Below are 26926 nucleotides of genomic sequence, written 5' to 3' on the forward strand. Positions count from 1 at the left end.
CAGCAGATGACATCTCCAAAGACATCCTCACTGCTGCCACACATCTGTAGCACTTCCAGCCACCACAGAAATTCCCTTCTTGGCTCGCACTGGGCAAATTTTCACTCACACATTGTCATTTTCTCCTTTACTGCTTCCTAGGAAATCCCCCCTGTGACCCTCCAGGAACAGTCATGGAGCTTCTGTGCAGCCTGGCATGAAGATTCACCCTGATTTGTGTCTTAACAGCAACTGTGCAGCAGGAAATGCAGATGTTACAGATCCAAGAGCTGTTGTCAGGTGGCCAAGCAAGGATTTTTGATAAGCTTATGGTCTCCTTTGTGTTATTAACCATAGCCAAGATAATTAAAAATAAGGGAAAAAATTATATATATTTAGATTGCATTTTTCTTTATTCATTCTCTTTTGCTTAATTTATGATTTTCAAAGAAAAAAGGCCAGGGTTTCCAAAGGCATCTTTGGAATCAGGCACTAAATTCCCAGTGGGATGTGGCTTCTGGTACTTTTCAGCTCTGTTCATAACACAATTTATGCTTTAACTTGAGATGTTTGGTTTTGCAGCCCAGGGACTCTATGTCCAAAATAATTCTACGGGCTGGTATCACAGGGAATTTTCCAAATGGAGCAAAGATAATATTTTTCTATCATTTCAATCATTTCTCTTTTGATTTGAGGGCAGCAAGTCTGCCATCACTTCAGAATGTTTCTGCCTTGTAATACTGGGGTTTTTGGCAAGAAAGCATCTTGTTCAAAAGAAACCAAACCCACTTTCCAAGAGCTGAATTTGGTGCCACCGGTTTTAAAGTGAAGTATTTCCCAGCCAGCCAATCTTCTCCTCTCCAGCCCATCCAGGAGCATCATTCCCTCCTAATCATCCCGTCCCGTTTCCCATGGAAATAAGGCAAGTGGGAGTCTCCCCTTTAGCAAAGTGGGGGGGAACAGAGAGCAGAGCTATTGGTAACTGGGTTTGCCTCATGTCACCAATTAGCCCAGGGAAGGAGGTGCAGAAAGAAGCCAGTTTGGGGCAGTGCTGCAGTGAGGCTTTTTCACCAGTGCAATCGGAAATCTCATCAAAAGAAAACTCAAAAAAACCAAACCAAACAACTTATCAAATCAAAAGAAAAACGAGAGAAAATAAAAGCAGAGGCTTGAAAGAATTGTTTAAATTCAATGAAACCAACCGTGTCCTATATGTGATGTTTTCATGGATGGATATTGGCAAGAGTTATTTACAAATTTAGGGTTTTTTTTGTTTTGAGCAGCAGGTGCACAACATACAGACGGAGACATGGTTTTCGCATTGTATGTTGATTGGATGGCGTGATTTCAGCAGGTAGATTAAGGAAAATAAAGAACAAAACAGGGAAACAAAAAGAGAAAATGAGTAATCAGGACAAGCAAAAAAGGAAACTCTGAAAAATTTCATTGAGGGAAAAGAAACTATCAGGTCTCGAGGGAGGGGAGGTGTTATTTTATGGGAATTATATAAAGAAAAAATGCTTCAAACCAAAAACAGGTTCTGAGATCCTAAAGGTAACACACACAGTGCAGTAGTGATTTGCATTTCAGTTTGTAATGCAAATTGGGAGACAATTCACAAACACTTCTCAGGAGGTTTTTTTTTATATTTCCAGGCATAGAAATAGATGTCAGTTTGCCAAACTCCCACTCTGGATGTGTCCACAAGGACACCTTCTCCTTAAAGCCACCTATTTTCCCTCTATTACTGAGAGGGTCAAAAAACTGACATTCACTTTTTTTTTTGCCTAAGGAAATAAAAAAAAAAAATATATATATATGTTCCACTACAATCACAAAGTAAATTACATATGGTATGACTACAAAATTGATACAAAGCAATTCATCAACACATTTCTTTTCCTTTTGTCTTTACTTTTCCGTGGGTTAAAGGTACCGATGCAGCAAGGCTGGTGGAAGCCAAGTCTCTCAAGAGGAGATAACCCCCCGCCCCAGGTGAGCGGGTTTATTTACCTTGGAGAACATTTACAGCTGGAAAATACAGTCATGGGAAAAAATAACAGTGTTTTATGAGCCTGATCTCGGGGTGACACCTGGAAAACCTAGAAAACACCTAGATCTCCAAGGGAGCTGGGAGGGCTCCAGGGGCAGGACAGATGGAGGCTGATGGGGTCATGTTGTGGCTGCCACATGGACCTCCCAGATGAGGAAATCCCATGGGATGGGTGACAAGAGGGCTGGATGCACAGGGAGAGACTGACAGAGGCTGCCACCCAACTCTGCCTGTAGTGCCCATCAGCTGAGGAGGTGGGATAGTTTTAGTCTAGGCCTTCCTAAGACCAGCTTGTAACCAGGCAATTACCCTATATTCCCAGTGTTCCATGCTATTCTTTACATAAGCAGAGGTATAAATAAGAAGGAGAGAGAAGGCTCTGCCCTCTTCTCTTCCTATGGATCTGAAGGCACAGGTTCTCTGCTGTTGGTCCTGCTCATGTGAGGGAGTGAGGCTTAGTGAGGCCTGCTGAGACCTAGTGAGGCCTAGTGAGGCCTAGTGAGCCTAGTGAGCCCAGTGAGGCCTAGTGAGGCCTAGTGAGGCCTAGTGAGCCTAGTGAGCCCAGTGAGGCCTAGTGAGGCCTTGTAGGCCTTGGGAGGCGGAGGGTGCCGGCGGTCGTTTGGCGCAATTCTGCTCTCTCAAGGAGAGTAGTAAGATTTTCTTTTGCCAATTTTTATTGATTGTGCATACCTGCTTCGGGTTTCTTTTGTGGTTTTGTCCCTTTTCCCTTCCCCTTCTAGGAGGATTGTTTGGGGTTCATTTTTGTATGTACATAGTATTTTAACTGTATATAACTGTGATATATGTAAATGTATATATTTTAATATAGTTCTGCTATTCTGGGTTTTTTCATAGTTTTTTCTCTCTCACTCTTTGCCGGAGGCTTTTCGCTGGGTCTCGGGAACTTGGCGGGGAGCCAGGTCCAACTCTAACAGGAGGGCAGATGGAGAAGAAGGAACTCTATGCTGAGGACACAGCTCGGAGTGGTGAGGAGTCAAGACCTGTTCTCCTCTCTGGTTATTCTCCACTCCATGATGGAGCTGCTGCACCCCTGGGCACACTCTGAGGAAGGTGAAGAAAGCATCAGCTGTGGCCCTTTGTGCAGAGCAGATGCTCATCCCCAGCCTAAAGTTACTGCTCTGCCTTACCTGGGAATATAAAGAAGTTGGGAATACAAAGAGAGGGTGGACAGAGGCCCTGGGATGAAAGGTTGAAGGCCACACACCAGGGCTGTGCTCTGGGAATGAGGCACCCACTGGTCCTCCCTTCAGTCCCTACTGTCTGCAAACCAAATGTTCTCATCACTGCTTCAGGCTTTTCACCTCTTTTCTACATTTTTAATTGGATTAAATTGTATTTAGGTACAAACAAATTTAGCAAATTGTTTAACAAATATTACAGAGATGGTTTAAAGTGTAGCTCTGCCAGGATATACCTCACATATATTTTTGCTGACACTTTGCAGGCAGCAGAAAGGTCCTGGCATTGCCAGACAGGTGTGGGACCCCTTGGGTTACCCCTGCTGTGGTTTGGGTCAGAATACCCCTAACTGCAGCCTACCATGGAGCCAACAACATGGCACAGCAGCAGAGTGCTGGATCCTTCTGCCTGTTTTCCATCCTCAGGACTGGAAAGGGGAGAAACATAAAATCACAGAACAGTTTATGTTAAAAGGGACCTTAATGCTCATCTCGTTCCGCTCCTGCCACAGGCAGGGACACATCCCACAAGGCCCATCCAACCTGGCCTGGAGGCCAGGAAGGCTCGTGGTGGCAGTGGAGACCCTGGAACAGGAGCACCTCCACCCCGTGGCACTGGCTGAAGCAGAACAAACTGCTCCACGAGAAGCCTCCTGACAGCTGCCATTATTTGCTGCCCCTGTTAATTCTGTCAGAAATGTGATTTTTGGGGCACCACCGGGGTAGCTAAGCAGTGGTGCAGAGACCTGTGCATCAGGGTCACCTTGAAGCAAACTAAGCCTCCTGAGTACGATGCCTTTGAGCCCTCAGCCCGTTGTCCCTGTCTGAGGCTGGGATGGATGTGGAAGGGGGTGCTGGTGGGGATGGGAGTGCTGCTGCAGCTGGGGCTGCAGAGACCTCAGGGAGGAGCTGTGTGAAAGGAGTGTTGAAAAGCAAGTTAGCAAGAAGGTGGGAGGGGGAAATGACCCCTGGGCAATCTCTGTCTGCAGGGAAAAGCCTGTGGGTAGAAGGCATGATGGCTACACAGAAATCAGAGAATCAGAGAAGCTTTTAGGTTGGAAAAGATCTCTGAGATCATCAAGTCCCCAGCACTGCCAAGGCCACCTCTAAATCATGTCCCCACGTGCCACACAGCTTTTAAATCCCTTCAGGGATGGGGATTCCACCACAGCCCTGAGCAGCCTGTGCCAGTGCCTGGCCACTCTTTTAATGAAGAAATTGTTCCTAATATCCAACCTAAACCTCCCCTGGTGCAACTTGAGGCTGTTTCTTCTTGTCCTGTCAGTTGGTACTTGGGAGAAGAGACTGACCCCACCTGGCTGCTGCAGAAAGGGAATGTTTAGAGAGAGCAGAGCTCCAACAGGTCTGTAGGCACAACCAGAGAACCAAGAGATCGGGGGCTGGAGTGGTACTGGGCTTTTAAATTAAAGAGATGTTTGTGATCAGTGCCAGGGGAAGGTGTCAACCTGCATAAGAAAGTCCTCTCTAATGTTTGACTTAAAGGCTCTAGCTACTCATAAACCAAAAACCTCTTCCAAGTGGAAGGAGAATGGAAAGGCATATAGGTGCTTGGGAGCTTGACCCTATTGGAGTTAGACTGGTTTTAGGGCTAATTCACACTCCAAATTGCTGCTGCCTTCAATGCTGGAAACCAGAGAAATCCCTGTGGAGGGGAGGGGTGATGCCATCAAATCCAGTGATGCCTCACAGCCCAACCTGATCAGTCCACAGCCAACTTTCCAGATGCCAGACACCCTCCCTGAGGCCATCCCGTGGGAGCTGGAGGGAGAGGCAGTGGCCTGTTAACTGAGCAGGGAATGGGGAACACCACTGGCTGCAAAACAGCTCCAGAGTGAGGGTTTTAAGAAGCAGCACATGGGCTTGGTGTTATGAAGGAGACACCTTCCTGAAGGAGAAGACACCAATCTCAGAGAGAGCAGAGGCTCCTCACCCTGTGTGAGCTGCCCGTGCTGCTTCCTCCCAGGAAAAGTGGCCAAAGGAAGGTGGAGGAGAAGTGGCAGTCTCTGTTCTTGGCTCACTCATGAATCTTTGCACAAGTTTTCAAACCACAGCAAAAGTTTGGCAAGAAAACATCCCATGGCAGAGGGAGTGGAAGCATCCAGCACTCAGAGAGGTGGAACCCAGACCTTGGGTTTGTTTTGATTAGTTTAAACCTGGCTGCACTGAAAACAAAAGGTAATTCAAAGCCTAGGAGAGGATTCACCAGCTGGTAAATGAACACTTGTATGGGGAGCAAAACTTTGGGGTTTGTGTGGTTTTTGGTACGAAGGGTAGGTTAAAATATGTTTTGTTAGGAGCAGTGATACGGTCTTCACCACCACCATCTGTAAAGAAGCCTGGGGAGCACAATTCTTAGCACATACAAAACAGATCTATCAGCAAATCCCAGGAGACTGAGAGAAAAAAAGTTATGGTAAAGTTCAAATTCATCACATACAGATACAAGATGCACTGGGAGAGGAGAGGAGGAGTTTATAAATTGGATAGTGTCAGGGTGTCATGGCTGGAGTCAGATATTTGCTGCCCTTCTGGAAAAATCCTTTAGAATTTAATAATTTAATGGCAAGTTGTGTGATCTACTGGGCTCATTAGCAGGGAGACAGCTGTCCCTGTAGGGCTGGCCAGAAATCCTACGGGAAAGTTGTTTGGTTATTAATTTTAATCTGTTTATTTAATTAATTGTTTCTTAATGACCCCACAGAGATTTGTGCACGTGATAGGAACACTCCCCCAACCCAGCCTGTGTGGGCCCTCCATTCCCATCACTTCTCACCCTCACCCTGCCCACGGCTGGGCAGGAGCCCCAGGGGACACGAGGGGGTGTGTGTGCCCTGCAAAGCACCTCACACCATAACACAGCAGAGCCCTTTTGGGCTTTCCCCTCTATTAAATTCAACAGGATTTTTCCATTAATAGGCAAAAAAATGGCCCGGGGGCAGATTTGCTGAACGAGAAATAGCTGCTTCCTGGCAGAGGCAGCGGCACTGTCGTTCTCATCAGAGCCTTTCACAAGAGCCTTTGGGGCAGGCAGCTGTGCTCAGCTCCCTGGAAAGAGCAGAGCTGATGGAAAAACAGGCTGCCAGGTCACCCAAGGACATCCCAAATCCCAGAGGCAGCTCCAGGGAATCAGGCTGGTAGGGAGAAGGTGCAATGTCTTTGACAGGGCCCAGCTTTGTTTATGAACGGAGCGAACGGGACTTACCGCGATCTCGGTTACTAAAATATCAGTAATACTTCCCAACACTGTGACAAAATCAAAGACATTCCAGGCATCTCGGAAATAATTCTGCCAAATGAAAACACAAGGGGGGGGGATAGAGGGATCCAGGGGTTATTTTCTTCCCTTTTTTTTGTTTTTAAATGCGCGTCACGAAATACGAGCGTTTGGTGGGGAGGGGAAGCAGGGGAAGGTGAAGGAGGAAGGCACGTACCAGCACACCAAAGGCAATGATCTTCAGCACACATTCCATTGAAAACATGGATGTAAACACAATATTCAGGCATTTCAGCATTTCTTCATATGCTTCTGGAGCATCATAGAACTAAAGCAGGACGGAAGAAAAGCTGTTACCAGAAGATCATGTACAGAATAAAACCAGCTGACTTGCCCAACTGCAAAACTCCTGCTTGTTTTAGTGTTGGATTTTGCGCTCACTTCAAGCAAGATTTGGGGTTACAAAAAGTTATTTATGTCCCTCCAGAAGGACACTCCTCCCTACATACTGTCCCAGTTGGAGATATCCCCAACACTGGAGCTGCTGGTAGACATCCCTCTGTAAGCACAACATGGGCCAGGAGGAAGAGCATTTTCAAAATCAGAGGACAAGTGCAGCACTGTGGGTCATTCCAGAAGACCCTAAGAATAAGGTGACCCCATGACTGTGAAGATACTCTAAGATAGGCAAGGGAGAGGAGGGGACATCATCCACAATGTGCCTCCACCCACATCTCCCTCCTGAGCACTGGGGATCACATCCCAGAGTTCTGAGGCTGTTGCAAAATTGAGCCATTTCATAGAATAACAGAATGGTTTGGGTTGGAAGGGACCTTAAAGCTCATCTCAATCCACCCCCTGCCATGGGCAGGGACACCTTCCACTAGCCCAGGTTGCTCCAAGCCCTGTCCAACCTGGCCTTGGACACTTCCAGGGATGGGGCAGCCACAGCTTCTTGGGGAATTCCATCCCAACCCCTCATCACCTTCAAAGGGAAGAGTTTCTTCCCAATATCCCATCTAAATCTCTTGTCTTTCAGTTTGAATTTCCTTGGCATGACTGGATTTTGAGCAAGACGTGGCCCTGCTCTGCAGCAGGAAGCCCAGGCTGAGCTGGAGCTCAGGACCTGCAGAGCCCAGTTCCTACTCCACTGGAGGGGCTACGAGCCAAACCAGCACCGTGCAGGGGAACATTCCCAGGATCCCATCACAGCTGAACCACCTCCCTTAGGAGACCAAAGGAATCCCACCAGGAATCTGAGGAGCGGTGGTTGCTCCTGAGGATCCCCCCCAGATCCCAGGTCAGGAGTCCAAATCCTCTCCCTCCAACAGCACAGTCACCACCCAAAAACTGCCCAGGATTCAGTAAGATCCCACTGACCTTCATCATGAGGACAATGGTGTTGAGGGCGATCATGACCATGATAAAATACTCGAAGGGAGGGGACACCACGAATTTCCACATCTTGTACTGGAAGGATTGCTTGTTCTGGGGCATGTACCGGGTCAGGGGCTTGGCACTTATGGCAAAGTCTATGCAGGCCCTCTACAAAACAGAAGTGAAGTGAAAAATGATGGAAAAAGGGCTGAGAGTCTCCATCCCTCAGGATATGGTTGGGAGAGCGAGCAGAGAATTCAGAGGGGGGTATTTCTAAGTGACTTCCTATAAAATCCAGGACATAATCCCCAAATCATGACAAATGTTGCTGAATATTAAACCCCCCAACATCCCCATGGCCCCCTGCAGGCCTAGGAGACCACCTTCCATCAGAGCCCAGCTCCTGGTAGGTCCCAGTCCCTTCCCTAAGTGGTTTTAAATCCATGGGTTCACTTCAGAAAATACTGAATTCCTCCTGATGGGTAATTGTAGAAACAAGGGAATGGTATCTAAAGTGAAGATGTTATCTGTGGGTTTAAAAAGTTATTGTGAAACTCAGGTATGTTCTGACACTTGCACAGCTCAGAACATTTCATGAAATGAGGACTGAGCCCAACCAATGAATTAACCACCAAATAGCTCTGGGTGAACTCTCACAGACCCCCTTTGTTGGTTATTTCTGTGCACATTATTAGGAATATAAAATGGCATTAAAAATTGGTTTCTACCCACAACAAGTGTTGATTCTGGAGGATTTTCTCTTAACTTTCCAATTTTCAAAGCCTTATATGACTGCAAAAATACTTTCTGCTCAGTTGAAAATAACGTGGGCAAAGCAACCCTAAATATTCTGCTTTATTTTGGACTTTTTGGTCATGTGGACAAACGAGGAACTAATTAATAATTGAATAAAAAAGTCATCTCTTTTCATCAAAAATCAGGTTCCGGTTTCAAAATCCATGAAAAGAGATGGTTCTTTGCACAACAGGTCGTTGAGGCTGTGGGACCCCAGACAAAGGATGTTGCAGATGCTGAAAATCTGCTTGGGTTCAGAAGGAAACCAGATACATCCAGGGAAGGAAGATACACAGATGCCACTGACTAAATTAAAAACATGTCCAACTCAGGACATTCCTGAGCTGAAAACGATGGTATTTGCTGGAGATTTCAAGAAAAGCCTCACAGGGTCTTGCCTTGGTCTTACACTCTTCTCAAGGCACCTACTTTTGGGGGAAATCATCTCAGCCAGGCCCAAAGCCAGCCTGGGGAGAGGAGCTTTCTCTGGGGAGCCAAAACAGTTGTAGTTTGGTTTCTAAAAGGCCACAGATTTGTCTCCTTTCACACCCAGATTCTTGAGCAAATGTGGAAAGCAGGACTGGGTTGGGTCAGAAGGGACCTTAAAGCTCACCCAGTCTCACCCCTACCATGGGCAGGGACACCTTCCACTAGCCCAGGTTGCTCCAAGCCCTGTCCAACCTGGCCTTGGGCACTTCCAGGGATCCAGGGGCAGCCACAGTTTCTCTGGGCAACCTGTGCCAGTGCAGGTCCATGTTCTCTTTGCAGCAGAGGTGTGGCCCAAGGGGACACCTGACAGTGGTCACTCGGGGGCTTTCCCTGGCTTTGTTTCTGTGCAAAAGCTGAGAGTCAGTCGTGTGTTTGGTCTCCACAGCACAAACCCTCAGATAACCACTGCTCTCCACCCCCCATGGCACAAGAGGGAGGAAGGAGGGGGCTTCCACTGCTGCTCTGAGCCCCCCCGGGTGCCAACTGTGGGTTCTGAAGACGGGGGTACCTCGTTTTTCTCGAGGCTGCACTCTGACATCACTTTATCTCCTTGCTCTTGGAAGGTGATGATGATTAAAGCCACAAAGATGTTCACAAAGAAAAAAGGGAAGACAACAAAATACACCACGTAAAAGATGGACATTTCCATCCTGTAGCCAGGGCTGGGACCCTGCTCCTCGTAGGTGGCGTCCACCGAGTGCTTCAACACGCTGCAATCAAGGGCAGAGAGAGGAGAAAAGTCACCAAAAATCACTGTGAAGCACCTCAAAGTCACTCACTGGCCTTCACTCAATGTGGAGGGTTGTCCACATATGCTCAGGTCAAACCCCTTCCCAACTATATGGCTGGGAAGGAGTTTTCCTTGAGGATATTTTGACAGGAAACCCTTCCTGGTTTCACCCCGTGAAAACCAAAGCAATCACTGTGAAGCACCTCATGGTCACTCACTGGCCTTCACTCAACGTGGAGGGTTGTCCACATATGCTCAGGTCAAACCCCTTCCCATGTTTATGGCTGGGAAGGTGTTTTCCTTGAGGATATTTTTACAGGAAACCCTTCCTGGTGTCACCATTCTGCAGAATGATGATTTGCTAAGTACAGATCCCCCCTGGCCAAGGGCAGAGGATCCAGGGGGATCTGGCTTCCCTTCTCTGGTCAACAGGGGTGAAGGAAGAACGGGCAAAGAGAGGTATTGATGATGTCTGAGGAAGGGAACACCATGAGGGATTGGAAAAGGGAGACTGGTGCTGGTTTGTTCTTTATTTTCACAGAATATGCTGAGTTGGAAGGGACCCACAAGGATATTTTATGAAATAGTTGAACGTGGAGGACAGGGAAACCCTGATCACAAACTGCACTCCACGTGTCCCAGCAGCAAAGTGTGCCAAAATAAAGTCACATGCTGAGCAGCAAATATCATTTGGGGACTGTCATACTCTCAGCACAGGTCACAATACTTTTCTTACATTTCCATGAGCAGCTTTACACCTGAGAAAGGTGGGCAAGACCAAAAGCCTGAAGCAAGCACTGAAAACTGCCTGAGAGTCAGAGGAACGGCGAGAAAAACACACATTCACCCAAATCTGATTCACCCAGTGACCACACAAAGGAAGGAAAAGCTTAGCTGAGAAAAGCCTCTTCTCATTTCCCATTTCCAAGCCCCTCAGAGCTGTGGGAAGGTGCCTTGACCTCCCCAGTCACTGCCCCTGCCAGCCCTGGGTACTCACGTTGGCCACCCTTCCCCCGTGGACACGGTGAAGAGCGTGAGCAGAGCCCAGAGCACGTTGTCATAGTGGAACTCATATTTTTTCCATTCCCTGGGCTGGGCCTCCACCTCATTCTTTTCATAATCGAGGTACTGACCCCTAAGAAAAAGAGAGATTCAGAGCAAATGAGGGAATTAAACCAAACTAGCCGTTTCTTGGGAGTCACTGAGGAGCATCGAGAAGCCCTGGTGTCACAGGGATTAGAGACAAAGAGGCAGCCCCCCTAGGCTTGGGACAAAAGTCAAGGCCAATTTCTGAGCCATTTTCAGCCACAGGAACTGGATCTGAGGTCTAGAAATAAAAGAAATTGTAATCAGGGCATTCATCCATTCATTAGGCAAAGCCAACAATTAACAGCTGGTCCCCAAATCGTGTGGCCCCACAGAAAACTGGGCTGCTTGATAGGGAAAGGGCTCTGGTTCCTATTTCAAGGTTGGAACTAAACCCTAAAGGGGTCTTGTTTTAGGGGCCAAGGGACCTGGCATCTGGAGAGCTCCCCTCCAACCTACCCTTCTGTGTAATTTCACTTTCTTTCTAAAATATATTTACATCATTCCAAATATATTTACATAATTCTAAATACATTTACATCATTCCAAGGAAGTGACAGCCCCCGTGACTGCCAGGATCCCACCAGGGACAAACCCTGCATGCACAAGGCAGCGGGAGAGGGATGGGCAGAGCTGGATGGTGCTGAGCATGTGCTTTGGGTGCCAAGAAAAAAGGCAAATGAGGAAGATGCACATTGAGGTAACACACCTTGAGCCTGCTGGAAGGGCAAGACATGACAGGGCTTTTAGGATGTTCAATCCCTTTTCTCACTAATTAGGAACCCTTTGACTTCCTAAGCTTCTGATTATTTAGTCATTATGTTTTTCCAGTTCCTAGGAGTTCTAAGGATCAAGGCAACAGGCGGAAAGAGGACTCACACTGTCAAAAACCCTTCAACCCCTCAAAACCCCTTGATTTAAAAACCACCCCTAGACCTCCCTGGGAAGGAAGGTGACTCCCCTGCATTGTTAAGCATTTGGGAAAGCATTTGCTGGATCAGAGCCAGGAATGACACAGCTATTAAAGAAGGAAAAGGAGAATTCACCTCTAGGGTAACTGTGCTCTCACTTTCAGGAGACTCTTCGTGCTCAGCAGCTGATGCAGCTCTGGGACAACCTCGGGAGCTGCTGCTGGAGGAGGAAAGTTGCTGCCCACCCTGGCCCTGCCCCCAGCTGTACCTGCAGTCCTTCTCCAGCTCCTTGGACTCGTCAGTGCAGTAGAAGAATCTGCCCTTGAAGAGCTGCACGGCAATGACGGCAAAAATGAACATGAAGAGCATGTAAACGATGAGGATGTTGAGGACGTTCTTCAGGGAGTTCACCACACAGTCAAAGACAGCCTGGGAGGGAGGAGAACGAGGTCAAGGGGTTGGGAGAGAGGAAAAGTTTATCCAACAGCTTGGCATCCATCTGAGCACACTTCATACACTCGTGGAATCACTGGTTTGGGTTGGAAGGGACCTTAAAGATCACCCAGTGCCATGGGCAGGGACACCTGCCACTAGCCCAGGTGGCTCCAAGCCCAGCCTGGCCTTCAACCCTTCCAGGGATGGGGCAGCCACAGCTTCTCTGGGAATTCTATCACAGGGAAGAATTCCTTCCCAATATCCAACCTAAATCTCTCTCCCTTGGGAGTCATCACCCAACCCACAACCCAGGGGTGGGTTCATGGAACTTGCCCACCAAGGGTTTGACCGAACACATCTCAAAACTGGGAGCAATAACTCCAGCTTCCTTCAGCTACTTCTTTCTTGGCAAGTTTGGCTGTGCCACTGAATCTTCTGGGCTTGCCCATAAAATTTATACGGACAATCACAGCTTGTTGAGATCAGTATTTGTCCTAAACAAACATTCCCATGGCCACTTATGAAATGAAAACTGCACTTGTGTTTATTTTACTCACTTAGTACTGGATAAGTGAAAACTACTTGAATAATAAGGAAAATTTACCAGATACAAACCAAATGCTTTGAATTATATTTTTCTAAAGGACTGTCTCTCAAAATTAAGTGTGACTAACCCAGTCAGCACATGTCACTTCTGAACTCCCTTCAAAGAACTCCTCAAATACATTTATTACTTGGTTATTAGTCCCTGCTGCACTGTTACAAGTAATCTGCAGTTTGATTTTAGTAGGAGAAGTTGGTCCTAATAATAGAAATTGAGTGGTCTTAGTGCCCAAGCTCAGGGTTTGTACAATACTGCTCCTGCTTCCAGGAATGGAAGGAAATAATTCCCAAAATTACACTCCTGAAGCAACCCAGAAACCCTGAATTAAAACACTGGGAATATCTCTGATCAGCCCATTGATCTTGCTGATTGTTTCTCACGAGACCACATCCAGTTAAAAAAAAAAAAAAGAATTGAAATAATTTTGAAGACTTTTAATCCTAGAATTGTTTAGGTTGGAGAAGATCTCTTGGGATCATTGATCCTAACCATTAACCCAGCACTGCCAAGTGAGAGGCCCAAAATGGACCCAAGTTCAGTTCAAAAACCACATAAACACAACTTCTGCTCCACATAAAGATTTCTGAGATTTCTTTAGAAATTAGAAAACCACTCTGTAAAATGGCTTGAAAATCAGACAGAAATCAATAAAAATCAAGTGTTCAGTGTCCTGCTGGAAGACTGAGCTACTGCTGACTTTTTTTTTTTTACCTCAGAGATTTACATTTTAAATTCCTAACCAAATGAAGACCTTTTTCTGCATTGTTCAACATGAATGTTCCTTATCTTTTCAGAGACATTTAGTATGCATAAAATCAGAATTATTTCAGCCTGAATAGTGGGCAAGGACAAAAGCAAACCTATAGAACAGCTGACCCTCATTTTGATGTGAAATCAGGAACTGTCAGACAAAAGCACCCACTGCTCTTCCCCCACCTCTCACAGAATATTCAGTAGGTATTCAAGAGTTCCCAAACCTCAGAAATTATTGATTTTTGTTAACTCCTTCCTTTATCTGCTTCCAGGGAGTGGCTGTGCCTCAAAGGGTTGGTGAAATGGTGTTGAATGAGTAACCACAGGTCACTACGTTTATTTTAATAGAGTTGTAGAGGTGAAAAGGCTCTAAACCCCTGCACTATGGATTATTTACCAGACAGGTGAACAGATTAAAACTCCTCACACAGCAATGACATTTCTCTTTTGACAGCCCGTGGAAAACCTTGCAATATTCACATTAAACTCTCCAGGGAAAGCCAAACATTCCAACCCCCATTTTCTCCTGTATCATTTCTAAGAGCATCCCACTTATGAGCTGTAAATTAATTTACTTGAGGGGTGGGGGTTTTTTTTTATTTCTTTTCTTTTTTTAGGAGTTTTATTTTCACGTGGGTCCACAACAATTCATAACATGGCCCACGATGTTTGCAACAGAAACAAAGTGTTTGACATTTGCTAAACATCTGCACAGCTATTTTTACCCATCTGGCAAAGGGATTAATTGCAACAAAATCAAAGGAGCAGAAATAACTTGGGTTGGGTCCATCGGCTTCTGCTCAGATCAGTCACAAAGCTCCAGAGAAGGAAAAATTGGGGGTTGTTTTCTAACCTTTAGCTTTGGCAGCCTCTTGATGGTTTTCAGAGGTCTGAGGACCCGCAGGACTCGCAGGGACTTGATGGTGTTGATGTCCTTGCCTTTGGTTCCTCTGCAAGGGAGAAGAGGCACAAGAACAACAATAATTTGGTCGTCAGGTCGCCAACCCAGATATTTGTAGGTTCCCAATGTGGTTTTGGTGGTGGAACTGCTTTGCTTTGGGGTGTTTGTTACAGATTTGGGGTCCATCCTCACCATGGCTGCAGATGAGCCCCACCTGAGCCGTGTCCAGCAGCGCCGTGGGCAGGACGTGGGACTGGCACTGCTCCCCACAGGAGCCTCCTCTCCCTTCCCAGCTACTCACCGAGAATCCCCCGGGATCTGGGGCCCTTCCTGCCCCGACTCCACACCCAGGCAACAGTTCCTGCTCCAGCTACTGGGAGAGGAGGCTCAGCACATCCATCCCAGCCCCAGGAGAAGGGACAAAGTCACGCTCGGCTCTCCTTCCTCCCGAGGGAGTGAGGCAGGAGGAGGTTTCTCCGTGCACTTCTCCAGCAGGAACATTGTGCCTGGACAAGCAGTGACCAGAGGGAACAGGAGCCTTCCAGGTGAGGGACAGAGCCTCGTCCTTGAGTGTCTCTTGGAAGACATGCTACCAAACCCATGCAGGAACATGTAATATTGCAGCATATTACATGCCTGGAACAGCACCGGGGCAGCTTCCCACCTAGGCATGCAAGGGGCTAAGTCACAGCCTGGATCTGGGTTTGGTTAAAACTGAGTGCAAGGCTTGAGAAGGTTCCCCTTGTTAACATCAAGAGGTTTTTAGGGGAAGGAAGGACAGAGTTCCTTTCCTCGTGCACTTCCAAAAATAAATAAATAAGAAAAGACACAGTGACATCTTCTTCCAACCCAACAGCAAAACAATGACATTCCCCTTCGGTTCATATGAAGTGAAAAATGGGATGAAAGTCTGTCACAGAGTTTTATTCATGAGTGTGGGTTTGGGTCTGAGGCTGTACTGAGGTAACACAGGTGTGAATGAGGAACACGTGGAGCAGATGCTGGAACACCTATTCTATACTCTCCCAGTTGGCTCCTTCTCCAAGAGGAAGGAAAAAGAGGTACAAGTGACCCCAGAGACCCACAGGAGGTTTGTGAGGGCCTGCAGAGCTTCCCCCACCCTCTGGCCCCCAGCCCTCCACACTGTGCTCAGGGAGAAGCACCCAGAGTGCAGGAAACCACCCAATTCTGTGGCTGACTGACCTTGCTCAGCCCTGCAATGTGTCTTTTTGCAATCAATCCACTGCCAGAAGGCTTAGAACTCACTGCTGACACTGGAACTCAATCCTAAACTGGACTGGAATCTACAACCCATCTCATCTCTCTCTTCTCTTCAATAACCAGGCCCTGCAGTTGTCCTGGAACACAATAAGATACAGGAATGTTTGGAGGGCTCTGGGTTGGATCCCAATGACATCTACCTTGAACACAAATTGCCTTTCTAAAGGATTTAATATAGGGGGAGAGGGGGAAAAGGATGGAGAAGTACCATCCTCTCCCCTTCTCATCTTTCAGGGCTGCTTTAGGGCCATTCTAATCCATCCCAGGTGGATCCTGACTGCTGGCACAGCTGTAAATCCAGGTGATGGAGCTGATACTCAGGACTGGTTTAATGCCACAAAATACCCATTATATATTTAAAAGAAATAATATTTGATTCTCATTAGAAACCCTTCAATCTGTTCTAGATGAAGCAGGCACTGCCAACAGAGCTTTTCCTGGCTTTCTTGTCAGGTTTTGGCACAGCTGAAGGTCTGGCCCGTGCTTGGCTTGGTATATTTGCTTTCAACTCCCCCAAATCCCAGCAAGTACCGTCCCTGCTGTGGTCACTGTGTCACCACAGCTCACCTGGAGCTCACCTGCTCCAAGGGGGCTTTGTCTGAGCCCTGGCTGCAAAATCATTTGTTCATCCTCTCACGGAGGACATTCAGTGGCAGGAGGGAAGTAGAAAGGGAAATAGGTTGTAGGGAAGGAGATCCCAAAGGAGATCCCAGGAGATCCCAAAGGAGATCCCACCTGGCCTGGCCAGCCTGTCCCCAGGGCTGATGGTCCCCCCCACCCCCTTGGCTGCCCCTGCTGCTCCCTCCACCCTCTCCCCTCTGGAAGGCCAAGCAAATCCCTTACACTGCTCCACATTTCCCAGGATTTCCCTCCCTGAGGGAGGTGGGAGCTGAGGAAAGCAGAGAAGAGTGAAAGTGAGACAGCTAAAGGCCACGTTGGGGCAGGAGGAGGGGAAAAAAAGAGGTGGGATGCTCATCCCAGAACTCTACTCATTCTCCATCATTGCTGGCCACGTTTCTGGTTTGCAGATTAACACACAGCCCAAAAAACAAACTCCAGCACTGCTCTCCTGGGCTCACCCACAACTCCAGAAACTCCATGTGCTGTCTGTCAGTGCTCCCAATTCCAAGAGACCTGGACACCTGCCCCACACTAATTAACAACTGCATTAATTAGGCCTTGTGGAAGGCGAAGTTCTAGACCAGAACTCGGCTCTGGTCTCACAGGGTTGGCCCCACTCCTGAAGGAACAACTCCCATGGACTCAATATTTGGAGGGAGGTCAAAATATTTGTAGGTGGGTCAAACAGACCTTCTGGGGGCTCGTGGCTCCGTGGGGCAGAGCAAATCCTTGCTCCTGCTTTTCCCTGTCATGGGGGGGGGGGTGTGGATAAGCACCCTGAGAGCTGGGAGGTGAAGGGCAGCCAGCTCCAGTCACACCCAATTCCTTCTGCCTCAGAGGAGGACACTCAGAAGGGCTGATTTCTCTTTCTCCATTCAGGCACTTAAGCAAATAAAGAGCGTGAGCCAATTAAATGTTAATGGGATTTCTGCTCTGAGCCATACAGAGAATCCTGAAAAACATCCTTATTTCTTGTCACGGGAAGGTTCCTGCTCCAGGAGAAAGCTTTTCCAATGTCCTGGTGCTCTGAACTGGAGGGATGCAAATTGCTTTTTAAATTAAAGGACACTCTGCAACTCTTTCAGCTTCTCAAATAAAAACCCTCAGGGTTGTTTTTGGTGTTTTTAAGAAGCCCCTCTACCAATATTGGGGGGGTTTTCCACTGCTTTAATACAAAACCAGATGTCCAACAAAACAAAAGGTCCAGATGGAAGCAGGATTCAGTCAAAAGGTGTATCCAAGCACACATTTGACCTGAATATTCCTCAAAACAAAAATAAATTGCTATGGAAGGGCAAGATCTCAGCTGACTGCAGAAAAACAACTACAAAATTCAGAAGAGCTGAATTTGGAAGAAGAACTGTAGAGGGTCACAGGATAAAGGCAGACAGCAAACAGCAGCCTAGAGACTTAAAATAATAATAATAATAAAAGAATTCCATGAATATAAAAATTGCATTAGATCAATTTTAGTTGCATTAGGCCAGTTCTGGGTGTTGGTTTTTTTCCCGTGGCAGTTTGCTGCTCGTTTATTTAAAACATTAAAAACATTTTAAAAGAGCTTTGCGAAGCCTTTTTCTTTTTTCCCCCCTTCAATAAATCAAAAGAGCCTTTAAAAAATTGACGAGTCCTTTCAAATGGAAGCTCCCTGTTTCTGTTGCTGCTGCCAGCAGCTCTGATTTCACACCACATGGGCTTCTCGGAATCGTGGCATCAAAAATTCAGGGCAGGGCGGAGCCGCCGCCTGCGAGTGCCCCAAAGCCCCAAGGCAGAGGGTGAATTCCTCCACTGAGGAGGAAAGGAGGTCACCCCACTCTGCCACAAACACAAAGCCACCCTTTTCCTGCCTCTAAACGCTCTGCTTTCCTAGAGGGAAGAAAGAGTGGAGCACCTAATTCCCTGGATCACATCAAAGACCTTCCTTTGTGTCCTTTCTGTGGCATCTCCGCTGTGGAGGAGCCCACCCAGCTCCTGCCCTGCTGGGACTGGGGTGGGAGATGACACAGCTCTGGCCCCAAAAGCAGACAGCAAAACTGCCACCTCCTTGCAGGGCATTAAATAGGACTTTTTGACCCCCTTCCTTTGCAAGTTGCCCCTTGCAGCCTCTCATAAAACTCTCCACACTCTGTTCTTTAATCAAAGGCTTTTCAGAGCCGGGTGGCATCGCCCAGGCTGCACTGAGTTGGTCCTGAAGCTTCCAGCAGTGCTGTTTGGAGGTGAAATCCTCCAAAAGAGAATAAACCTGCTCCTTCAAACCTAATTACTAAGATTTCCAGGAATTGCAACTCATCCATCAATGATGCACCCACTGAGTCACCCCCTCAAACCCTTCTGGCACAGATATATCTGTGGTTTTGGTCAAGACTCTCTGATCTATTTGGCTTTCTGTCTCTGCCTAAAGAAAACCGGGATGAATGAGGATTGTTAAGGGAAATTTCACTGGATAATGGGTAAGAAAGGGACGGAGGAGTCGATGCAATGGGTGGAACATGAGTTGTTTCCACAGTGGTGACTGTTGGACAGGCAAAACAGTGCAGCAAGAGACAGGAATAACATATTACCCCATGAAACTCCTAGAGAGAGATTCCAGCGAGGAGAAGACAAAGAAAGAGCAGAGTCAATGACAAACAGCAACATCAGAGCCCCCCCTGCACACAGAGATCCCCCAGGCCCACACCCCCCACGCAGCAGCAGGAGAATAAACGAGCCCCAGCCCTTCCACTGGGAGCAAAGAAACCTCCAAAGGTCCTGTCCAAATGTGTGGTTGGGGCATGTTCATGTCCACAAAAAGAAAGGAATTTCTCCTTGAAATGCATTGCTAAATGGCTACATTTAATCAATTTATTAGCATCAGCATCAGTGGTGTTGTTTCTGGCATCTCTCCGGGGACTCCTTCTAAAATTTATTTTAATTATTTTTTTTAATTTATTTCCTTTAAAATATTTTAATTATTTTTTTTAAAAAATTATTTCCTTTAAAATAGTTCAATTTTTTTTTAAAATTTATTTCTTTTAAAATATTTGAATTAATCAGCCCTTCCACTCACATGAAAATAAACTTCCAAATGTCCCTTCCCCCTCCTCCCCTGTTCCTCAGCAGCTGTTTTTTTAACCAACCAGGTACATTTTACACCTGGGGGTGATGGGTTTTGATGACAAATTTTGCTTGTAAATTTACTTTAAGCTCCTTCTATTTCCCTCAAGACTCAATCATGTCTGTGTGTTTGTGGCATGTTCATGTCCACAAAAATAAAGGAATGTCTCCTTGAAACGCATTGCTAAATGGCTAAATTTAATCAATTTATTAGCATCAGCATCAGTGGTGTTGTTTCTAGCATCTCTCCAAGGACCCTTTCTAAAATTTATTTTAATTATTTTTTTAAAAAATTTATTTCCTTTAAAATATTTTAATTATTTTTAAAATTTATTTCCTTTAAAATATTTTAATTTTTTTTTTTTTAATTTATTTCTGTAAAATATTTGAATTAATCAGCCCTTCCACTCCCATGAAAATAAACCTCCAAATGTCCCTTCCCCCTCTGGACACTCAGGGAGGTGCAGCCTCGACTCTTTGGTTGAGTTTCCAAAGAGCATCAGGAAAATCTGCATCTCCACCCCCTTTGTGCTGCTCCAACACACCCAGACAAACTTTTTGCTGCTCCTCAGCAGCTGTTTTTTTAACCAACCAGGTACATTTTACACCTGGGGCTGATGGGTTTGGACCACAGATTTTGCTTGCAAAGTTTGCTTTAAGCTCCTTTACTTCTATTTCCCTCAAGACTCAAACATGACTGTGTGTTTGTGACATGTTTTTGTCCACAAAAAGAAAGGAATTTCTCCTTGAAATGCATTGCTAAATGGCTACATTTAATTAATTTATTAGCATCAGCATCAATGTTGTTGTTTCTGGCATCTCTCCAGAGACTCCTTCTAAAATTTATTTTCATTATTTTTTTAAAAATTATTTCCTTTAAAATATTTTAATTATTTAAAAAAAAAATTTATTTCCTTTAAAATATTTGAATTAATCAGCCCTTCCATTCCCATGAAAATAAACCTCCAAATGTCCCTTCCCCCTCTGGACACTCAGGGAGGTGCAGCCTCGACTCTTTGGTTGAGTTTCCAAAGAGCATCAGGAAAATCTGCATCTCCACCCCCTTTGTGCTGCTCCAACACACCCAGACAAGCTCTTTGCTGCTCCTCAGCAGCTGTTTTTTTAACCAACCAGGTATATTTTACACCTGGGGTTGATGGGTTTTGATGACAAATTTTGCTTGCAAAATTTGCTTTAAGCTCCTTTACTTCTATTTCCCTGAAGGCTCAAACAAGTCTGTGTGTTTGTGACATGTTTATCTGTAGGAAAATAAGAGAATTTCTCTTGGAAATACAATGCTAAATGGATAATTTTAATTAATTTATTATCAGCAGCATCAGTGTTGTTGTTTCTAGCATCTCTCTGGGGCCTTTTTAAAAAATTTAATTTTTTTTTCTCAATTTTATTTATTTATTCCGAACTACTTCTATGAATTTATTTATTTATTAACTCCAGTTAAGCACAGAACAGCTTCTAAAGAGGCAGAAAGCAGACCAGCAGCTGGTTGGAGAGGCTGAGCTGAGTTTGTTGAATCTTCCAGCAAGGACTGATAACCATCTCATGTGCTTAAATAAACACAGGCTGTTGCAATATTCCAGCTGGGAGCCTTTCAGGGAGCTCTGTTATTCCCAGGTTTTTAGTGATGTGTCTGTTCAGCAGCTGGTTCAGACACCAGGGAGGTCAAGGACAAGAATTAAATCCCACCTTGCACGAGGTGATTGTGTGTTCTGGCCACAATAAATAGATTTATTACACTGATGAGGGGAGGCAGGGTTTGCTAGAAAAATCCAGCTCAACAACAGAGATGATCCAGTTGATTCTCCACGAGCTCATTTTCAGGATTATCAAAATTCAGAGTGTCCAGTTTAACCAAACAAAGAGCTGGGGCAAGGACAGGACTCTCAAGTTTGCACCTGATTATTCTGTTATTATTTATAACTGGAACAGAGAGCAAATAATCCCCTGGGAGTTACTGAATTAAACCAGAAATATTTCAGATATTCTCTGAACTGGACATCAACACTCCCCTCCTACTGAAACGTGGATGTGGGACAGAGGGTACAGAAATCATCAAAAGCACAGAAAAAATTCCAATTTTTCCAAGTCTCCCAATAGGTTTGTCTCCCTTTAATCTGGGAGACAGTAACTAGGCAGGTTTTATGCATTCCCTGCCAAATTCTCACTCAGAAGGTAAAATAGAAGCAGCTTGGGGCACTATTATAAAGCACAGGCAGGGGATGTAAAAGTAATTTATTTAGAGGCTGATGAGGTGCTGTTAGATATTCATGGCCCAACATAGAAAACCTGAGCATGAAAAGACTCCAAAGGATTAAAAATTATTCATTTGAATCCTTAACTTGACCAATAGAAAAAAAAAGTCTTGTTCAAAGGAAAGTCTTACTCAAAGAGAAGAGGTTTTCAAGGCAAACCCTGGTGTTTGTTCTCACAAAATGCTCCTTCTCCCAGTCTGCCCTGACAGTTTGAATTCCTGATGGGAAAGGGAAATTCTCATTGAACTGCAGATTTGGGGAATATTGTTTTGCAGATTAATACTTGTGACTGTGATTATTTTCCTTTTCTATGTCTCTTCCATTCCAAGGAGCTCTGTATTAACTTGCTAAATGCTTTTTTAGGAGGGTTTTGCTTAGTCTGGCCACATCCAGCTCTAAAAGCTGTTCTATAATATATTCCATGTGCAGGGAAAAGAAGCCCCACACATGTCTAGTCAAGCTTAAAAAGCAGCTTGGGTTTGGATGTTAAATTTTAGGTAAGATATTCACCAGCCCAGCAATTCTATCTCGAGTTTTGCTTAGGACAGAGCACTCAGCTCCTCAAAAAACCTGATTTTTAACGAATGGGGACAAAGTTTTTAAAGAGGGGAGGGCAACATCCCTTTGAAAAACTTCTGTCGGACGTGAATGTCTCCAAAACTTAAATAATTCCTTAATAATGTAATTTAAATAATTAATAATTCTGGAGGATCAGGCACAGAAAGCCCAGATCCCAATATCCCCAAGTGTCACCCCTCAAAAATCCCACCAACAATGTCAAGCCCGTCTCCTTCAGTCCATCCACTTCTTGGTCTTTTTTTCTTTCTTTTTTTTTTTTTTTTTTTTTTAATCCAGCATTTATGAAAAATAGAAGATCTAAACCACAAATCTGAACGTGAAAGGAATTTTGACACCTCAGAAAACGCAAAATTCCTGAGAAATATTCCAGGCCGCCCTTCCCGGCAAGGACCCGGGAAGTTTTTGTGCTGCAAAGGGGACACGTTTTGCACCAGCAGAACTGACAGGAGGAGCCTGGGGACGAAGCTTAAAAATGACTGTCAGCTTAAACTGGACAAGACACACTCCCGTGGTTCCCTGACAAAGGGGAACGCTTTTCTCATTAGCAATTAAACCCTGTTACTTCTCATTAGCAAGTTAAACAATTGCCTCGCCGCTCATCAGGGTGTTGACAAACAGGTGAGCGGAGCTGCCAAACGCTCCTATAATTGCTCAAGGCTAATGTAGCAGAAGATTAAACTGCCCGAGTCCTGCGGGCTCTTTCCAGGTCATCTCCTATTGTTTCTCCGGGAATTATTTGCAAACAACTCTTTCCACGGCCCGGAAATACAGGTGGAAAATTTTCCTTTCATTGTCCAGCTCTGAACTCCCCGAGTTCTGAGGAACCTGCCTTAAAAAAGTGCTCAAAGGGAAAGCTAATCTTCATTTTGAAACACCAATTCCCCTGTGTCCGGGGCTGAAAATCCTCCCTGATATTAAAGAAGCCCAGGGAACGTTATTTAATGTCATAAATACCGAGCTGTGTTGGAGGGAGGGAGCAACGAGCCTTAAAAGTGAAACTCTGGAAATGCAAGTTCCCTGAATGAGAGAGGAGAAAAAAGGAGAGAAATGCCAAGGTCTGTGAAGCAGAAACACCCCCAACTCCAGAAATAACGTTTTGCAGGGAGTTCACTGAGTTATCAGCTGATTTCATTAATTCCTTTCTCACAGGAAGAGCAATTCTTGCAACAATTGCCCCGGGACACTGGACTGCCACAAACTGTTACAATAGGTTCTTGAAAAGCAGTTGGCCAAACAGTCACAACAATCTTGGCTTAACGTTTGAAGGAGCAGTGAATGGACTCACCCTAAAGCTGGAGGATTTTCAAGGGGTTCAACAGCACCAATTTTGTTGGGTTTATTTTTTTCTCCCTCCCAGCTACGAGATGAAAAAGGGCAGAAACTGAGCATTTCACTGAGAAATGGGGCCACACGTGTTATGGATCAACTCTCTCTGTCTGTGCCAGGTCCTGCCTCCTCTGTGGTTATTCCCTGGAAATTGGGATGTTAAGGGAATGTACTTACGAGAAGGCAAAGGCCACCAAGGCCCCACTGACCACAATGAAGTCCAGGATGTTCCACAGGTCACGGAAGTAGGAGCCGGGGTGGAGTAACAGCCCCAGGTCGATCATCTTGAGAGGAGACACAGGAAAAGGAAGAGTTTTAATAAAACCTGTACCAAATCAACACTGCCAAGGTGCAGGAGAATGTTCTTGAGCAAATGACCCTTCCCAAGGTGGAGATACTTGGCCAAGCTGCTCCTCTCTGAGAGGCACACAGAGCTCTGCCAAAAATGAAGCTCAAGAGTCAAGAAACCAGAACCAAAAGCTCAAGAAAAGAGTCTCCACTGCAACCCAGGGTTCTCTGCACAGACACATATTAATCTGGGGTTTGTTCTGCATCTCTTTTGCAGCTTGTTCTGACAGTAAAACCTACCCCAGGAATAAATCAGGACTTTATTAGGATTGTGCTTCCTGGAAAGTTGCTGCCCCACAGGCTCAGCGAAACCTGTCACCCTACTGAGTCAAGTCAAAAGATAAATCCTCAATTTTTTGAGACGTGACAGAGCAGGAATCAGTGGCTGTTAACATTCCAAAAGCAGAAGGGAAGATTCAGCCATGTCTCAGTGAGGTCTGTCAGCTCCTGTGTCTTTAACCACACACACCAGGCATTTCTTATCCTCTTACACAGCCACAGCTACTAAAGAGATCTTTATTTTCCTCCATAAATTGTGAGATTAAAGAAACCAGGAGAGCCACTGCAGAAGGACATCTGGCTACTTCTGAGAGCTGTTCTCAAGTTAAAGCTTTCCATCATTGCCACCTCTTCAGGGAGTTCTGTCCTGCTCCACCCCTTCTCCAGCATCCCAGAAGCAGATGAATGTCAATTTAAAACAGGAGGTGAATTTTTCTGCTTGGAGAAATTCTTACCTTGATCACCATCTCAAAGGTAAAGACACCTGTAAATATATAATCCAAGTATTTCAGAGCCTAAATGGGAGAGAGAAATGTGTGTTAGGAGGGGCCACACACTGAAATAACACATAAAGAGTAAAACATAGCAATGGTTTATTTGGGTAAATATGATCTGACAGGAGGTTTTCAAATATTTTAGGCTCAAAATTTAAATCTGATTTTAAACAGTTACCTTAAACAGCAACATTTCTCCCAGTCCTTGTCAGACTCCACCCAAGGGTGGCTTCAGTGCACCTGAATTTATGGCAGGTTTATCAGGGGAAAAAGGGTATTTCAAATGGAAATATTGGAATATCCTTTCCTAGAGAGCTTGTTCACCAGCCCCTTTGTGGTAGCTTGGGTTTCTGTTCTCTAGCTGAGGACAGTATTATTAAAGTGAAATACCACATGAGCAAGTAGTAAATCATTATTCTAGCAATGGTTTATTTGCTTTGATGGGTAAATATCATCTGACAGGAGGTTTTCAAATAGTTTAGGCTCAAAATTTAAATCTGATTTTAAACAGCTGACTTAAACAGCAGCATTTCTCCCAGTCCTTGCCAGAGTCCACCCAAGGGTGGCTTCAGTGCACCTGCATTTATGGCAGGTTTATCAAGGGAGAAAGGGTATTTCAAATGGAAATACATGAATATCCTTTCCTAGAGAGCTTGTTCACCAGCCCCTGGGTTTATCTTCTCTGGCTGACAACAACATTATTAAAGACCTCAGGAGAGTAAGAAAGTGATAAAATCCTTCTTGAAAACCTGATTCTACACTTATTAAGGATGAGGAAGAGAGATTTCTCCTTCAGCTCATTATTGATGTGGGGATTCACGGATCTTCCTCTGGAAGAAGCCAGTCCTGGCCAGATTGAGGAGCAGGAGGCCAGGCCAGGCACCTCCTGCCCTGCTGAGCTCTGCTCTGGAGCAGTTCAGCTCCTCAGTCTGTTCAAGGGGTGGGTGAACACAGATTCCTTGGTACACAGCCTGGCAAAGCAACACCAGTTCCTGCAGGTCTCCTAGATTTGACCACAATTCCGTGGGTGGGATGCACCTCTTTGGAGTATCACGGATTTGAACAGAGTGGATGGACAGTAAATCAATACAGATACGAAATCAAAGAATCATCAAGGTTGGAAAAGACCTCCAAGATCATCAAGTGCAACCTTTGACCAAATCCCCCCATGCCAATAACCCACATTGCAAAGTGCCACATTTCCTTGCTTTTTGACCCTTTCCAGGGCTGGTGACCCCACTGTTTCCCTGGGCAGTCTGTCCCCATGCTTGACTACTCTTTCACTGATGAATTTTTTTCCTAAAATCCAACCCAAACCTCCCCTGGCACAGCTGGAAGCCATAAATATCCCATAATATCCACACCCTACAACCATCTACACAGATGAGTCCAAAATTAGGCTTCACCTTGCAATGTCTATACCTAATCTTCAGATCTCTCAACTCCCACTTGTCCACGTAACCACAGCCAGCACTGTGCCAGTGTCCTCATGGGAATGTGCTTTAAATAAGCCACCCAGCTGCTCCATGAACTCTCCTGGGCTTCATGTCCTCGTGTCAAAGGTGTCACACTCACATTTGTGACAGCACCATCTCCAGAAATCCAAACGAGTTTGGTTTGACACCCACAGACAAGTAGATTTGCTATGAATTCTTGGAGATTTCTACCATGCCCCACCAAGATAAAAAAAACACATATCTGGTTTCACTTCCTCAGGTTCTGCTCTAAGCAGGAGACTTTAGGACAATGCCCCATCTCTGGAAGTGTCCAAGGCCAGGTTGGATGGGCCTTGGAGCAATCTGGGATAGTGGAAGGTGACCTTGCCCATGGCAGGGGGTAGAAGGGGATGAGTTTTAAGCTTTTCCCAGCCCAAACCATGCTATGATTCTCTGATTCTGTGTCAGCCCTGGTTGGAGACCAGGGAAGCCTTTCCCACTGCTGAATTGTGTTCCAGCTTTTCAGGCTTCTCCTCACAAGTCACATCAGTGATTTCCAAGTCCTGAAACTCAGATGTGGTTGAAGCAGCAGAAAGGGACAGGAATTGTGAGTATTTTGTCCCAGAATCTGCTGAGCTGGGAGGGACTCACA

General features: G+C 45.6%; 1 protein-coding gene across 7 annotated transcripts in view; it reads right to left on the reverse strand.

Moving 5' to 3' along the window:
• Positions 1–26926, reverse strand: part of CACNA1B (calcium voltage-gated channel subunit alpha1 B) — a 125984-nt gene that overhangs the window by 50038 nt on the left and 49020 nt on the right. For 4 of the 7 annotated variants that reach the window (XM_027650162.1, XM_027650158.1, XM_027650157.1 and 1 more), the window contains 11 exons: positions 24800–24859; positions 23895–24001; positions 19011–19022; positions 14500–14596; positions 12123–12283; positions 10855–10992; positions 9636–9837; positions 7847–8011; positions 6684–6794; positions 6455–6538; positions 1182–1187 (listed from right to left, as the gene is read on the reverse strand). In XM_027650162.1, coding sequence (XP_027505963.1) covers positions 1182–1187; positions 6455–6538; positions 6684–6794; positions 7847–8011; positions 9636–9837; positions 10855–10992; positions 12123–12283; positions 14500–14596; positions 19011–19022; positions 23895–24001; positions 24800–24859 — 1143 coding nt within the window. The remainder of the gene's footprint in view (positions 1–1181; positions 1188–6454; positions 6539–6683; positions 6795–7846; positions 8012–9635; positions 9838–10854; positions 10993–12122; positions 12284–14499; positions 14597–19010; positions 19023–23894; positions 24002–24799; positions 24860–26926) is intronic. The other 3 variants (XM_027650160.1, XM_027650159.1, XM_027650161.1) reach the window with 3 other exon arrangements.

The sequence above is a fragment of the Corapipo altera genome, unplaced genomic scaffold, assembly GCF_003945725.1.
Source record: "Corapipo altera isolate COAL_440 unplaced genomic scaffold, ASM394572v1 268, whole genome shotgun sequence".
Lineage (NCBI taxonomy): Eukaryota > Metazoa > Chordata > Aves > Passeriformes > Pipridae > Corapipo > Corapipo altera.